This window comes from Microcaecilia unicolor, chromosome 2 (assembly GCF_901765095.1).
Source record: "Microcaecilia unicolor chromosome 2, aMicUni1.1, whole genome shotgun sequence".
Taxonomy (NCBI): domain Eukaryota; kingdom Metazoa; phylum Chordata; class Amphibia; order Gymnophiona; family Siphonopidae; genus Microcaecilia; species Microcaecilia unicolor.
The window spans coordinates 185,914,052-185,929,327 of record NC_044032.1 but is presented as its reverse complement, the minus strand read 5'-3'; the positions used below and the strand labels follow the sequence as shown (position 1 = coordinate 185,929,327).

Below are 15,276 nucleotides of genomic sequence, written 5' to 3'. Positions count from 1 at the left end.
AGAGATCACCTCTCCAGTTCCAGATCCTAAGCCAGTCCATGTGACCAAGCGACAGGGAGAGGCGTTCCAGTGCTTCCAGCAGCACCAGTCCCAGAGGTGACTGGGGCCGTGAGTATGGAACAGCCTGACTTAACTGACACACCTATTGATCAGACTAATGACCCTGATTTGTCAGAGTTACCAGCAGAGACCCTTCCAGATATGGTTACCGATATAGGACAGAGACATGCTTTTCAGGACGCACAGTGTTCTGACCCTGACCTGGAAGCCCTTAGGCAGAGGTCTGGTCAGCCAACCAATGAGACTGGTAAAGATCATACCCTATGGAAAGGGGGCTTGTTGTACAGAGAGACTGATCTTGCTGATCCTAATAGGCCCTGGGAAGCAGGCTAGTAGCTTATAGTGCCCAAGGCATACAGAGAAAAATACAGATTGCAGATTACATTTCACTAGCAGGACATCAGGAGGTGACATACACATACAGTATATTGACACAGAACTTCTATTGGCTGGGAGTATCTCGAGCCGTAGCTGATTATTGTAGAACCTGTGATGTGTGCCAAAAAGTGGGTAAGGCCCAAGATCACTCCAGAGCCCCCCTGAAACCTTTACCCATTATCAGTGAGCCATTTGAGAGAATAGCTGTGGATGTAGTGGGGCCTCTAGCTATCCCTAGCCGGACTGGGAAAAGATATATATTGACAGTGGTGGGCTTTGCTACCAGATATCCTGAAGCGGTAGCCTTATTCTCCATAGAATCAGAGAAAAGAAAAAATTGCCACTGCCCTGCTAGAAATATTTTGCTGGCTAGGATATCCATGAGAAATATTCTCAGACCAAGGGACACAGTTTATGTCTGAGTTGATCCAGAATCTGTGGGCACACTGTGGAGTGAAATCTGTACGTACCACACCACATCACCCTGAAACTAATGGGTTGATGGAGAAATTTAATGGAACATTAAAGCATATATTAAAGACTTTTGTGGAAATGGGAGACCATGACTGGGAGAAATACTTGCCCTACCTACTGTTTGCATACAGAGAAGTACCTCCCAGGCAGGTGGTTCTTTCAAAATTGGTCAGGAAATAGTCTGGGTAGTCTTCCAGTATCATCTTTAGTAAAACTGGGACTGGAATATGTAAGCTTGCATCACTTGGCTCAAGGTGACTTCCGGACAGGTGCTGCAACAGGAAAAAACAGGTTCAAAGAAAGGCCACAACTGAAGCTGGCTCTAAGCTGTCTATCTAATCAGGGATACAGGCCTAGAGATAATGACTGAAACAAAATGCAGGCAATCTCTTCTTTCCTATTGGCTATCAGGGCTGCCATAAGCCTGCAGTGGAAGCACTAACTTAACGGACTGAATTTGAACTGAGCACAGCATAGAGAATTTAAAACAGTACAAACAGCTGTAAAAATTTTCATGTTGTTACAGATTTATACATCTGTTTCACAGACAGAAGCGGACAGAGATTTGATTGAAGTCATTCAAAATATTGCTGTTGTTACAAACAGGATACAGTGCTAACTAGCACATTAATGTACCACATTTTCCCATGCAAAGAGCACTATATGATTTTATGTGAATTTCAAGCCTATGAATCACAAATATACCCAATGATGTAGTAGCAATGCTCTTTTACTTATTCATACAAATTATTTCCAACATACTGTTTTCAATATTAATGTGGAATTATTATTGTATTCACAAATAAGGGATGGTAAATAAGAATGAGAATACCATAATGCCTCTGTGTCACACCATGGTGTGACCTCAACACAATCTTCACTCCTTCCGACCCTCATGGTACCTGACGCACAACTACCACATTCGACCACAACATAACCTTGTATTTGTTCTCAACCGACTGGCGAACGTCTTTACGGTATTATGTAAGCCATATTGAGCCTGCAAATAGGTGGGAAAATGTGGGGTACAAATGTAACAAATAAATAAAATAAATATTCAGCTTACAATATTTTCAGCTCTGATCCTCAGTTCTTCCTATGAAAAAGAAAAGGAAATTGGTAGCTTCTTCCATTACAATGAAAGGGAAGTACTACTGATAGGTGAATTCAAAATACCGGACGTTGACTGAGACATCCTTACTGCATTGTCATATAGAAGTAGGGAGAACCTAGATTCTCTGGAGAGATAGGGTTACCATATGGCTCCAGAAAAAGGAGGACAGATTGAGCCAGTCTGGGTTTTACTTCTATTGCTTTCATTGGAAGCAAAACCCGGAATGGATCAATGTGTCCTCCTTTTTCTGGAGCCATATGGTAACCCTATGGAGAGAGAACTGTTCTGGCATCTTGTAAAAGAGGGCATATAGGAGGGAGCTGTAGTGGACCTGGTAACCATGAATGAGGAGAGTGTTTGAGTGTTTCTGATGTTTTGTGTGTGATCAGCTGGCATCCAGTGATCATCAGGGCCGCCAAGAGACAAAGCTGGGCCTGCCCCTCCCCCCCCTACTCTCAGGACGCAGCTGAATCTAACCTCCTTGGCCGCCCCTCGCTTGCTCAGGCCGCCACTGCCCCCACCCCCTACCTTCCTGCGTCGGTGTGTCTGCTTCTCCCCGGCCTCCAAGGGGGACATAGCGCTGGGGTCTGTCTGTGTGACAAAAAAGTGATCTACAATACTGGAGTTGCCAAGCTTCACCTGTCTTTTGCTGTTTACAAGAAAACAGCAGGGTAATCGATCTGCAAACTCCAAGATGGACACAAAACGAAGCAGATACGTATGTGGAAAACAAAATTTTTTATTGATCCATATCAATTAAATATTGTTTTCCACATACGTATCTGCTTCATTTGGTGTCCATTTTGCTGTTTACAAGACACAGATCACAGAAGTCTGTCTGGCATCGGCCTCAGTTCCCACTACTGAATTTGGCTAATCTTCTTTCAGTCTCTTCTCATTTGCCGGGGACACAGACAGTAGAAATCCATCCAGCAGCAGACTCAGTTCCCACTACTCTTGCCCAAGATAAAATCTGAACAGCCATGTTGTGTTTCCATCCTCTTTCTATTTAGGCATCCACTAAGTTTATCCCACACATCTGGAAAGATCTGAATCTTCTGCTCATACAAGACTAAGATCATATTCCACATACCCTAGCTTAGGGGTGAGGTTCACTCCTGTCATGGTATGCGCAATTTGGAAAAATTGCCCCAGAACAAAACCTCTTTACCCTCAAAGTAAGCTTTAAAAATCAAGATGGATCTAAGAAAAGTGACCAATATAATGTCCCTCACCGATTTTGTCCTGCCCAGTTTCCAAAACCGCCATAAAGTCAAAGCTCTCAGGATGAGCCACTGCATCTTGAACTAGCCTCAGCCTCTCAAAAGAAGATTTTTAGAAACATAATAAATGTAGATATTCCAGTCTCATCTACCTTAGATAAATTTAGGACCTCTTCCATATTTTTCCTAAATAATATATCTGGGACAACTAATCACAATTCTGGAAATTTTAAAAAGCAAAGAGTCTTTGGCCTGGCAACATCCTCCTAAGTCTCCAATTTATAATAGACAGACTGTCCTTAATCCCAGATATTCCTGTTGCTTGTACAGTCTGACACTGAGATTCCAAATTCAGGATATATGTGTCCAGCCTATTGACTTTTCTATCCGATCTTTCTAACTTGCAAACTGTTTCACTGGTGAACCTGCATAGCTGGGCCACAGATCCCTTTACAAGTTCCACAGTTCTCATAATAACTCTCCAGAGGTCTCTCAAAGTAACATATGACTTCACCAAAGTAATCACAGCCAGATTAGATAGAGGTGATACTACTTTAGGAATAGGAACCTTGCTCTGATCAGAAGTAGGAACAGTGGTAGGGGAATTTACCTCTAGAGCTTGTCTATCTATAGAGCCTAATTCAACTGGAGCCTTGGATTTTATTTTCCTCTTCCCAACCCTAAAGAATAAACTCAACAATCTATAAAACACTCAAATCTTCTTCCAGAGTCTTCAGGCTTCTCTGGGCTCTGAAGGAGCTCCAAAGGGGTATTCCACTTAGGCCACATCCCTACAGCTGGCACCACAGGACCAACGGTTTAAACCCTGCAACAACCCAGAAATAATGTCACTGAGGTCAATGCCTCTTCACTGGGTGCTTATGCAAAGGGATCATAAGCTGATTAAAGACACTCCCCACCAGGCTGCTTAGATGTAATGCTTCCTCTTTTTCCAGATAACAGTTTTAAATAATTTTCTTTTGCTAATGGTGCAACATACATAGTAACATAGTAAATGACGGCAGATAAAGATCTGAACGGTCCATCCAGTCTGCCCAACAAGATAAACTCATTTTACTTGGTATGTGATACCTTATATGTATATCTGAGTTTGATTTGGCCCTGCCTTTCTCAGGGCACAGACTGTAAAAGTCTGCCCAGCACAGTTGCTGTACTAAAAGGTCTGAAGCTAACGTTGAAGCCCCTTAAAATTTACATTTCAGCCCGTCCATATCTATTCAGCCACGATCAGGGCGCAGACTGTAAAAGTCCACCCAGCACTGGTTTTACTCTCCAATTACCGGCGTCTCCACCCAATCTCCGCTAAGATTCCGTAGATCCATTCCTTTTAAACAGGATGCCTTTGTGTTTATCCCACACATGTTTGAATTCCATTAAATGACTATATTTTAATAATAAAATTCTGACTGCACCTCAGCTCATTGTAACATAGTAATATAGTAAATGATGGCAGATAAGGCCCAGTATGGTCCATCTAGTCTGGCCAGTAAGATGGGTAGAGTTGTATCTGCTACTTTGGGCAGGTTACATCTCTCTATGCCATACCAGTCCAAAGAAAATGTGAGCAATAATAGAAAATTAGAAGAAGTAAGAGCATTGGGGCAAAAACAAATTGCTCATTAAGTTTGTAAGAAAACCAAATATTGTAACTACATACATTTGACAACTGTTCTGTACAGTACTGCTGTATCTTACTACTCGTGGTATTATACTATTATGCAGTGTTTCATGTCTGGGGCTGGTGTCCATACATCTAGTCCTTCAATTGTTAAAATTGTATATGCTGCTGCAAAGAATATTAAATAAATTCAGTATGTATTAAGTTATGTCCAATAAAAAAGGTATCATCTTATTTTCTTTTCCATGTTTTATTTTGTTTGATTTCTATGGATACGTATGTTAGAGGAAAAACTGTACTCCCTGGGAAAACCAATTAAAGTGGTTTGACAAGTAAACGTTTTAGGGGGTCTTTTACAAAGCGTTGGTAAGCCCAATGTGGGCTTACTGCACGCTAAAATGGAACTACCACTGGCCCAATGCAGCTACCAGCGGTAGTTCCAGCTCGAGTGCGTGCCATTTCTGGAACTCTGGGAAAATGTTTTCCCTAGTGTGGTGCTAACCCAGTGGTAATTGGGCATAGCCACGCACTTCCTGGTTACCACAGGAGCCCTTACTGCCACCTCAATGGGTGGCGGTAAGTACTCCCTGCCGCATGGCCGCACAGTAAGAGCTATCTTACCGCGTGGCCATTTTTTGGGCGGAGGGGGGATTTTACTGGCTGCTGTAAAAAGGGCCCTGGCATGTGGGAACAAATGGCCCCTGCAGTGCCGCCGAAAGACTGGGCTGGGCCTGGGGCAAGGCCGCACCTGGGGCCACGCCCCCGAGGTTGCCGCTCCCCCCTCCAACCCCCCGAGGTGGCCGCCGCTCCCCTCCCCTCCCCCTTCGTCCGCCACTGGGCTGGGCCCCCTGCATTGAAATCATAGCGCCTCTCACCTCCGTGTGAAAGCGCTGCAGGCAGCAGGGCAGCAGATCGCCTCTCTTCGGCCCTCCTTCCCTCCTTGTGTTCCGCCCTCGCGGAAGTTACGTCAGATGAGGGTGGGACACAGGGAGGGATGGAGGCCCGAAGGGAGGCGATCTGCTGCCTTGCTGCCTGCAGCGCTTTCATAAGCAGGTGAGAGGCGCTGTGATTTCAATGCAGGGGGCCCGGCCCGGTGGCAGACGGTCGACAACGGAGGGAGGGTGGGACTGCGGCGCTGGGCACCCCCTGGAGGCCCGGGCTCGGGGAATTTTGTCCCCCCTGCCCCCCCTCTCGGCGGCTATGCCTGCTGCTGCCGCAGGGCCCTTTTCCCTGCAGTGTAGTAAAAGACCCCTTAGTACAGTACATTAGACCCTTTCCCTAGCATAATACTGCCGTTAGGAGTCAGGCTCTTTAATTCACCTCACAAGACTTCATAATCCAATGCAAACCCTATATATTTTATTTTATGAGCAGCACAAAGTCAAGCAATAAAGCTACCACCGTGCATGTGTGTTTATGTATGTATGTATGTATAAATGTTTCTTTATTTTGCTCTGGAAAACTGACTATTCACACTGGTTAAACGATGTTCTGTTGTACAGGCTCAGTATAACAATTAGAATTAATTAAAATGCAGCACTGCGCAAGGTTGGAGGTGAGAAGGGAATGGTCTGTCTCTCTTGGGAGCCAGACGTGAGGAGGCCAGCGCGGCACAAAGTACAAAGCTTCAGAGACTGGAATGTTGCAGCCCCGAGAATCAGCCAATGAGAAGGTATAATACCATAGTTCCATCATTATGAATGGCTGTCGGACTCTGGGCTTCAACTAGCTCTTTAAATAAAAAGCGTAAGGGCTCTGCTGCAGAGGAAGAAAAGCAAAGCAAACCAAACGAGGCAAGACTGCTGCTTTCCTGCTGTTATTGCAAGTCTGCACTATGTATACACGGCACGTTGTTTTAGTACGTACTGGTGGTGTAGTTTCAAATTACAGCCTCGAAAACAAATAACGCCGCCTAGCTTAAGTGGATTTTAATACCTCAGAGATTAAACATATAATAACAAACTCTTCTGCTCTATATTTTGAATATTAAACAGCTTTCAAATGTAGGGGATTTGTTTTGGGGTGTGTGTGTGTGTGTGGTGGGGGGGGGGGGTGGTATGCATCTTATACATTTCCAGAATACCGAACAAGAATATTGATTTTAAAGAGCCACAACATCAAAACAGGTTGGGGGGGGAGGGGGTGATTATGCGTCTGTATCCTAATTAAATATCAGTATTTTGCTGACCTTCTGCAATATGCACACGTTAGGAGTTTAAACAGGGGTCTAGGAATGTACTGAAACCTACGATTTTCTAGTAGACATAGTTTCGGGGGAAAAAAACAGCTTGGATTCATTAGGTTTTGTTGGGGTTTTTTTTTTTTCGTTTTTACTTAGATACTTAAGACAGAGGCGGTGAAAACTATGTTGAACTAGTCTTTTTTTATAATGATGACATTCCAGCCTGCTGGGGACAGAGAAACCCCCACATGGCTGTAAAACAACACTATACAATTGTTTCTTATTAGGAATCTCGTTACTAAACTACAGTTTTCCCTACACTCAGTCTCACAAAACGTCTTTGCATTCCGGTCCGGTTGTTTTTACAGACATGTTGCCCACAGATGAAGGTACTATCTAAATTGTAAGAATGAGGACATACAAACATAAGCATTTAGTTGCAGTCTCTCAAGCAGTCAGCAGTCCTTGGCTAACTAACAGATCAACCATTCAAAACAGTTTTCTTCAGACTGAAATTATGTGCTGACCGCAGCAGATCTGTTCCTAGAAAAACACCCTTCCCCCACTCACTGCTAAATACTATGTCTCCTCCTCCTCACTGTAATAACGTGCAAATCACTGTAATTTTAAAGGCAAAAAAAATAACCCCCAAGAGAAACGTGTCCAAACAAATTTTGGAAATCACAGCTATTACCCAAATCTGTAAAATGCTTATTTCAAAATGGCAATGCCGGATCTGTAAAGAGTCTTAGAAGCTGGAATTAGCTTTGTAGTTGCAATGTGAAAAAAAAAACTCTAGCACCTAAATTCAATAAGAAAGGGCCAGCTTTTTTTTTTTTTTACCATAATTACATAATTTGTTCCCTTTAATAATAAAATGTGGGGTGGAGGAGGGGATTCTCTCTCTCTAAGAATATTGATCTACACTGTAATGGCTATCTTTATTTACAATGCTTGTGTTTTTAGTGGAGTTGGTCAACCCTGTTGCTTCAATTTGCTGATTTTTGTATGGCTTGCTAGAAATCCGAAAATAATAAAGCTTCTATGATCCAGTTACTATAATAAATCAGAATTAGAAATTAATTATACTTCTGTGCATGCCTCAGTTAAAACCTATAACTTACTGTTTGCTTTCTCTTGAATCCCTTGCCTTTCTCCCTTTAATTTATGATACTGCAATTAAAGGCTGAGTAACTATGAGCAAATATAGCAAAGGGTGCTGGTTTTGGTCATGAGAAAGGCTCAGAATAAGTGATTTAATTTGCTGCAATCGACTGCAAGAGGAAAGTAGAACAGATGCATTCATTCTTGACACTGGGTCAAAGAAAAATTATAGCGATTATTTGCATTACAGATTTGCAGTCGAATCCTTTGTTTTTTTTTTTTTTTTTGGGGGGGGGAGGGGTACCAGTCACTGTCTCATACAATGAAGGTAATGTATAAGCCAGTGAGCTTTCAAGTTTATTGCTACACACTCCCATTAAGACTTAACCCTAGACTGTTTATCATTCAAGGAGATAAAAATGCTCAGTTGTCCGCTATGTTTAGGTGGCTCTTTTAAGGGTATCTCCAGAAAGGGAGAGTTTTGAAGAGTACGTTCTCATGTGCACTTTCTATATAGCTGAGATACAGCCAAGTTCTGTAAAATTAGAATGGTTGCTGGCCTTCCTTTGTAACAGTAGCACCGCAGCTGCTAAGAGGCAGCGACACAGCTCGTTGGGAACTGGCTATATGAGTCAGTCTCATTGCTTCAATTACTTATATTTGCTGCCATTTAACATTAAGAAAAATGAAGGTGAATCCTATTTGCTCCCCTAACCTCTTTGAACTAATAGTACCATTTCAAACTCAGTTTTATTCTTTTGAATTATAACGTATTTGCAACAAATGAACACCTAATTTGTTCAGTTAAGAAAAAAAAGGTCTCAGGGTATTAAAATTATTATTGTCCACGTTTTAGCTTCTTCCAAGTTTGAGGCAAATAACTGCAGCCACAGGTATATAACTACAATATGCAGCGCAGCTCAGGTCCATTATGAACTCGATTTCTTTTGTAATTAGACGTATTCAATATGCGTAGCACACTAAACTTAGATGGAATGTCTTAAAAGTAACCTCTAAAAGTCAAAATATTTGCGTTGCCATTGGTAACTGTTCGCTGCAGGAGGCTTTGTATTTGTTAGCCTGGTCAATTCAAGCGAAAAAAACAAAAGAATGTTCATCTTTCAATGTGTTTAACTCGTTATATTTACGACACATGAGTTGACACCAAAATCAAAATGCCGTGTGACTTTGAGATGATTTGCAAAGCATGGAACAGAAAAATATGTTCCCTCTCTCCCACTTTCCACAAAAAAATACAGATTTAAATTATGTATTTCCTTGTATTCACAGTCCACTGATCACAGTAAATCAACAGAGTGTAACTGAATGTTTGGTATCGCACAATAACTCATGAAATTAAATTTCACTTATTCAGTCATCAATTAAGAAAAGTAAAACATGTTCAGGCAATCTGAGTCAAACTGTAATACATTAAACAATAATGAAGATTACTGATACACAATGCAGACGAATATGCAAACAGCAAACGTGTGACACCCTAATGCAGAGCAGAGCATACATGGAAAACGCTACAGTCAAAACTCTGAATTCAATTTGCTATCTTCAGCCGCTAAGATGAAGGACCTTTTTGCAACTGTCTGTATATTAATTGGTGGTGTTTTCTTCTTCCGGAATGACATTTTAGGTGAGGTGATTGTAATAGGAATTGAAGGCTGATTTGTCTATTGCCACTTGCTGCAGGAGGTTCCTTGATCTTACTGTGTAGAAAGCTCACTTGTAAAATAAGCCTTTCCCTTCTGCGTGTATGTGTAGAACTGTGGCGAGAGCTGAGCTCTCTTTTCTTTCTCTCGAGCCCCCCTTGCCAGCAGACAACTAGATAGCCAATCAGAAAGCTTGGTTTCATAAAAGCTGGCATCCGATTGGTCAGATACGAAAGGGCATTGGGAACAAAGAAAAGTCTTTTCAGGTAGAGGCTATGCTGCTCTCTCTCTCTCTCCCTTTCAGTTCTGATTTCTCAGTATAGCAGTCTATGTTTGGGAGATTTCCCATCCTAGTCAAAAGAGGGTTTAAATTTACGTTGTTTTTTTCTGCAATAAAACATTGTTGAAGAAATAATAATAATCACAAAACCCGGCTGCAACAAAACACACTCAATGCACTTAGAAGGAAAAGGTCAGCTCGATCCAATGCAGATCGTAAGTACGGTTGTGTGGTGTGTTTGGCACTTTGACTTATTTCGTTTTAATCTAAGGGCATTGTTAATAATTGTGCGGATGGAAAAAAATAAAGGACTTACTAGTTTATCTAGTTGTAGCCTAGAGAAGATTTGAGTTATGAGGAATATTAAGTTGAGGGTGAGCATGGGTAGCCTCTCACACAAATCATGCTTGACGGTGCACTCGGGGCGTTCAAGGCAGATTGACTTTGGTTTTTGCTAACCAAGGGGAAAAATAAAACTGACACAATTACATACTGTAAATATTCTCCACTCTCCTCCCGTCCCTGAAGAGAGCTGCTACTACTGCAGTTCGTTAGGATCCGCACTTAACAAAAATCTAAAGCTACTGCAGAGAAGAATCACGATTTTCTCTTAACACCTCTTATGGCACCAATTATTTAAAAACTTAACAGCGACGCCTACACTGTTTATTGTGGCAATGAACATAAAAGTCTAGTTTCTTATAGCACAATTCAGCTGGCTTGGAAGCTTTCAAAGTGCTATTTTCTTTCTTTTTTAAGCTCGAGCTGCAAAATAAAAAATAAATAAACGAGGTTTTAGGCATCTACAAACTGGAGCTAACTTGAGGAAAGATTTTATAAGGCGTTCCTTTGAAAAACATATGTTGTTCGACGAGATTATCTGCACATTCACTTATTTTCCAGCTTCAGGAGGTGCAGCCTCAGAGAAAATGTTTCACATTCAGAACTTGTAGTCTTGCCAGCAAAAGAGAGAGAGAGAGAAAAGGGAGAGGGAGAGAGAGAGAGAGAGAGAGAGAAAAGGATCTTAAGAAATGTTTTTAAAGACCAGATCAGTATTTTCTTGATACGCCTGTCACCCATTTTTGTTCTCACGACAACCAATTGAGCCCTTGATCCTCACGTGATGTGAAAGCTTGAACTGTAACAAAATAGCTGCTTTTAGGTGGTTGGTTGTTGCAGACTCTCCCATCCCCCCACCTAACTCACTGCATTTCTAACAAACCACGCTGTACTTCCAATCCATCAACTATTCATTATAGCATTTTAGCTCGGAAACGGCAGCTAATTAAAAATACTAAGGGAGTTTCTAGACCATTTGATAGGTTTAGGGAAAAAAAACAAAGAAGAAATTAGAAAGATGTAGGGTTCGATGACACAATCTGAATTAAAAAGAAATCCTGTTCTACAGTTTTTCTTATCTCTGTGGAGCTTAATTACCACAGAGCCGAGCGACATGTGCTGTAATTTTTTTTCTTCGTTTTGGACTACACTACGCTAATTTGAAACAGTAAAAGGGGGAGGGGAGGATATATTTATGTCTCTTTGTTGAAACTGCTTCATTTTTTTTAACACACTGAAAATTGTTTTGGTAAAAGGTTTATCAGATCAGTGGTTATCCCGACTCCCACTTCGTTTTTCTCTCTCGTTTCCCCTCCTCCACCCTCACGTACAAGAAATCAGATTTGTCAGGAAGGCAGAGGGGAAATGCCAAAACCAGATTAGCAGCAGGATGAATCCAGTCCACATTTTGAGTCCATGCTTCCTTTTTTTTCCCCTTCCCTCTCTCCCTTTCACTAATTTATCCCGATGTTAGCACATTCTGTCTTGTTACAACCAGACGTCTGTAGGTTTACTTCATGGGATCATTACTTTACTGATCAGGAAAGCACTCGACTCTCTGGCTGAAGGCGAAACGTGGAGTTGGAGGAGGAAGAACAAAAAAAAAACTTTCTTTGGTATCATTATGCTTATGTTTTCTTCCTGTCTCGGTGCTATGCTTCAGACTTTCGTTAACACTTTTTGGTCAGCCATCCACCTTGATGCTTTTTGTTCTGCTTGTGAAACAATAGTCGTCTATAAAATCTGGAAGGAAAGAAACTAAGTAAAAGGAATGCAGGACCGAACGGCTGAAGGAGGATATTTGTGTTGAGATACATCAATGCACTTGGGTTTTCTGTGCTCGTTCATGGTATTTGAAGTAAAATGAGGCACAGAATTGCTGCTGAGTCGAGTGGAAACTGGAATTTAATTTGCTGGCTTAATTAGCATCCAAATATATGATAAACGATTAAAAGGTAAGCGATATATGCCATGTTTGAACAATCAGCCCTTCTGGAGAATGAAGCCAGTGCCTTTAAAATGATTTTCAACTGATCTTTTTCAAAACACAGGCTCATTTGCGGTCACTGAGGCCACCTTGGTGCAGATCGCTTAAAGTGTATGTCTTAATCAGTTTCCTGTACAGTCAGTAATACTATATTTAACATACTGAGCAATGCTCTGACCTCAGATCACATTATAACTACTTCTAAGTGGCTGGGTTTTCTTAGGCACTTGTTTAAAAAAAAAAAAAAAAAAAAAGACATGCTATCTTTCTCAGATAAACAGTATTGTCGAGAACTATGTATAATCCCATAAGAAGCCATGAGCATTGAGCATTCATTAAAAAAAAAAAAAAAAAAAAAAAGCCCCTAGCTCAGGTTATGATATAAAGCAACGGTTAAATTGTGTGAATGATGTTGGGATATTTATATCTTCAATTCTGCGATAATTGGGACATTATGTGTGGGGGAGGGGTACAATATGTTTCCAGTGATGTTTTTTGTAATTGCCTTGTTTTTTTTTTCTTTTTTTAGTAACTTATGTTGAGTGTAAAACAGTGATTGTTGTATTATCTTCTAGTAATCTCATTACATTCTTATAATACCCAGCCAAGAACTATTCGACTTTTCCCCCCCACAGGAGGCGATGGTGGACCTGGACTGACCCAAAGGATGTACAAACCCTCACCCCCACAAAACCCTCAAGTTTAAAAGGGAAAAAGAAAGAAACAAAATTGACTTGGAATTTTTTTTTTTTTTTTGAGGGGGGAAATCCAATAATCAACCCGAGGCGAACGAATGTCCCCGCATCTTCAGAGAAAAGTTCCTCGCCTTTTGATGCCAGAGATCTTGTCTTCAGGATGTCATTGAGCACCTCCACAGCAGGGAAAGGTGTGGATCCCAACGCAGTGGATGCTTATGACAGCGGCGATGACTGGGAGATCGGCGTGGGCAATCTGATCATCGACCTGGACGCCGACCTGGAGAAGGATCGACAGAAATTTGAGATGAGCCACTCGGGCGTGGGCTCCAAGGAGGGCAGCGGGGCCGTGGGCTCTGCCCCTTCCAGCCTGGCCGAGGTCCTGAAGTTCGCGGCCGTCGTCGTGCCGCCCACGGGGGGCCACCACAAAGAGACGGGCGGCAACAAGTCGAAGGCCAAGCGCAGCAAAGCCTGCAAGGATGCCGCCAAGGCGCTGCCCCCGTCCGCCGCCCTCTACGGGATGCCCGAGATCAGCGGCGGCAAGCGGCAGCAGGACGTGCACCCGGCGGCCATCAGCCCCACGCTGGCCCACCACCACCAGGCTAGTGCCAACGGGGTGGCTCTGGCCTCCAGCGCCAAGGGCGCCGACAAAAGCGCGGCCAAAGCGCAGGGCGGCCGCGGCTCCAAGAGAGAGAGGGAGACGGCGGCGGCCAAAGCCAGGAAGGAGAGCGGCGGCGGCGGCAAGCACGACCTAGGGGGACCCCCAGCCGCGGGGCCACACCAGTTCGGATATGGGAGCGCCAAGGGTCCCTTTCAGTGCGGCAGCCTGGCTGGGGACATGGCAGGCAAAAGCCTGGCGGAGCCGCAGGCAGGGCCAATGGGGAACTGTATCTTGGCCAAGAAGGAGGCGGAGGAGGACGACGACGATGAGGAGGAGGAGGAGAGCCACCGGCGCATCAAGAAGCTGAAGGCGGACAAGGTAGGAGCGAAGCTGGTCCCCTCCCCCTCCCAGACCTGTGGAGCTCAGGCTCTTGTGGCTTCCTTTCTTTTCAAATTGGAAGTTGAGTTTTGTAGGTGGTGGTTAGCTATAAATGGAGGCTCTCTCTTTTGCCTTTTCCTAGGCTGGGTAATTGCAGGCTATCGGGGGAAGGAAGGGGAGGCTATGCATGTTCTCTACTGATATATGTGAATAAAGGACCGCTTATGTCTTCCCTTAGCTTTTATAAGAAGGGAAGGTTTAACGGCCAGACCCCCCCCCCCTGCAGCCCCCACCTTCCCCCCTATAGAACCCACCGATTCAGTTCAAATACTGTAACGTTCTGGGGAGGGGGAGGGGGAGATGCGCTGGGCAGCTTTTCCTTAGTTTCTGTATATATCAGGAGGGGGAGGGCTTGGGGTATATGTGGCCCTGAATAAGGAGGGGGGGGGGGGAGAGAGATTTGGCGGATGGCAGCAGCTCCCCTCCCACTCCCAGCTGCTGTGCTGTTAGCCCGAGTGTATAAACAAGAGAGGTGAGGTGAGAGAGCGCCGCGCTCGCTTTTACAGTAATCCGCCTCCTCCTCCTCCAGCCTGGGGAGGGGGAGGGGAGCAGTGCATGTGGCTGTAGAGTCACATTGCCCAACCTCCTTCCCTCCCCCCCTTCCCGGGAATAAAAAATAAATGATCTGTTAAGAGTTGAAACAAGAGAGTAGCCTTTCAAGGAATGCAGCGCTTGCTTTTGGCAGCGCTCTAGCTGGAACGTGAATGTTAAGTAGCTGGAAATGTGCTGTGAACAAATCAAGTGTTTAAAAGGGAGAGAACTGGTTTGAGCCTGGCTATTGTTACTGTGCATTCGGGCGGGCTGTGTGCTAGTGGTTATCCAAAGGCCATAAGGTTTCTCTGGAGACCTGGGGAGGAGGGGGGAGGGGCTATTGTTGGGCCACAATTAAGGGTCAAATGAATTTCTACTGCTTGTGGTGCAGACCTTCCCCCCTTCTCCACGCACAAAACTGCTTTCATGCATGCTTGGGTGAAGTGCTTCTAAATGACTTGCTCTTGTTGTCCTAAACAACAAAAAAGTAATTTCACTTACAGGTGAGCTGATAATCCTGTGGCAGGGAGTTGTTGCCAAGCTGAAAATTAAGCAGCCAGTTATGTGTTG

General features: G+C 43.5%; 1 protein-coding gene across 5 annotated transcripts in view; it reads left to right on the top strand.

Moving 5' to 3' along the window:
* Positions 1 to 10,192: 10,192 nt before the first annotated feature.
* The window catches only part of ZNF608 (zinc finger protein 608), a 274,166-nt gene continuing 269,082 nt past the window's right edge, over positions 10,193 to 15,276 (top strand). For 2 of the 5 annotated variants that reach the window (XM_030193558.1, XM_030193561.1), the window contains exons 1-2: positions 11,847 to 12,409; positions 13,077 to 14,115. In XM_030193558.1, coding sequence (XP_030049418.1) covers positions 13,297 to 14,115 — 819 coding nt within the window. In that variant the 5' untranslated portion in view covers positions 11,847 to 12,409; positions 13,077 to 13,296. Of the gene's footprint in view, positions 10,331 to 11,846; positions 12,410 to 13,045; positions 14,116 to 15,276 lie in introns of those variants that run through there. The other 3 variants (XM_030193559.1, XM_030193560.1, XM_030193562.1) reach the window with 3 other exon arrangements.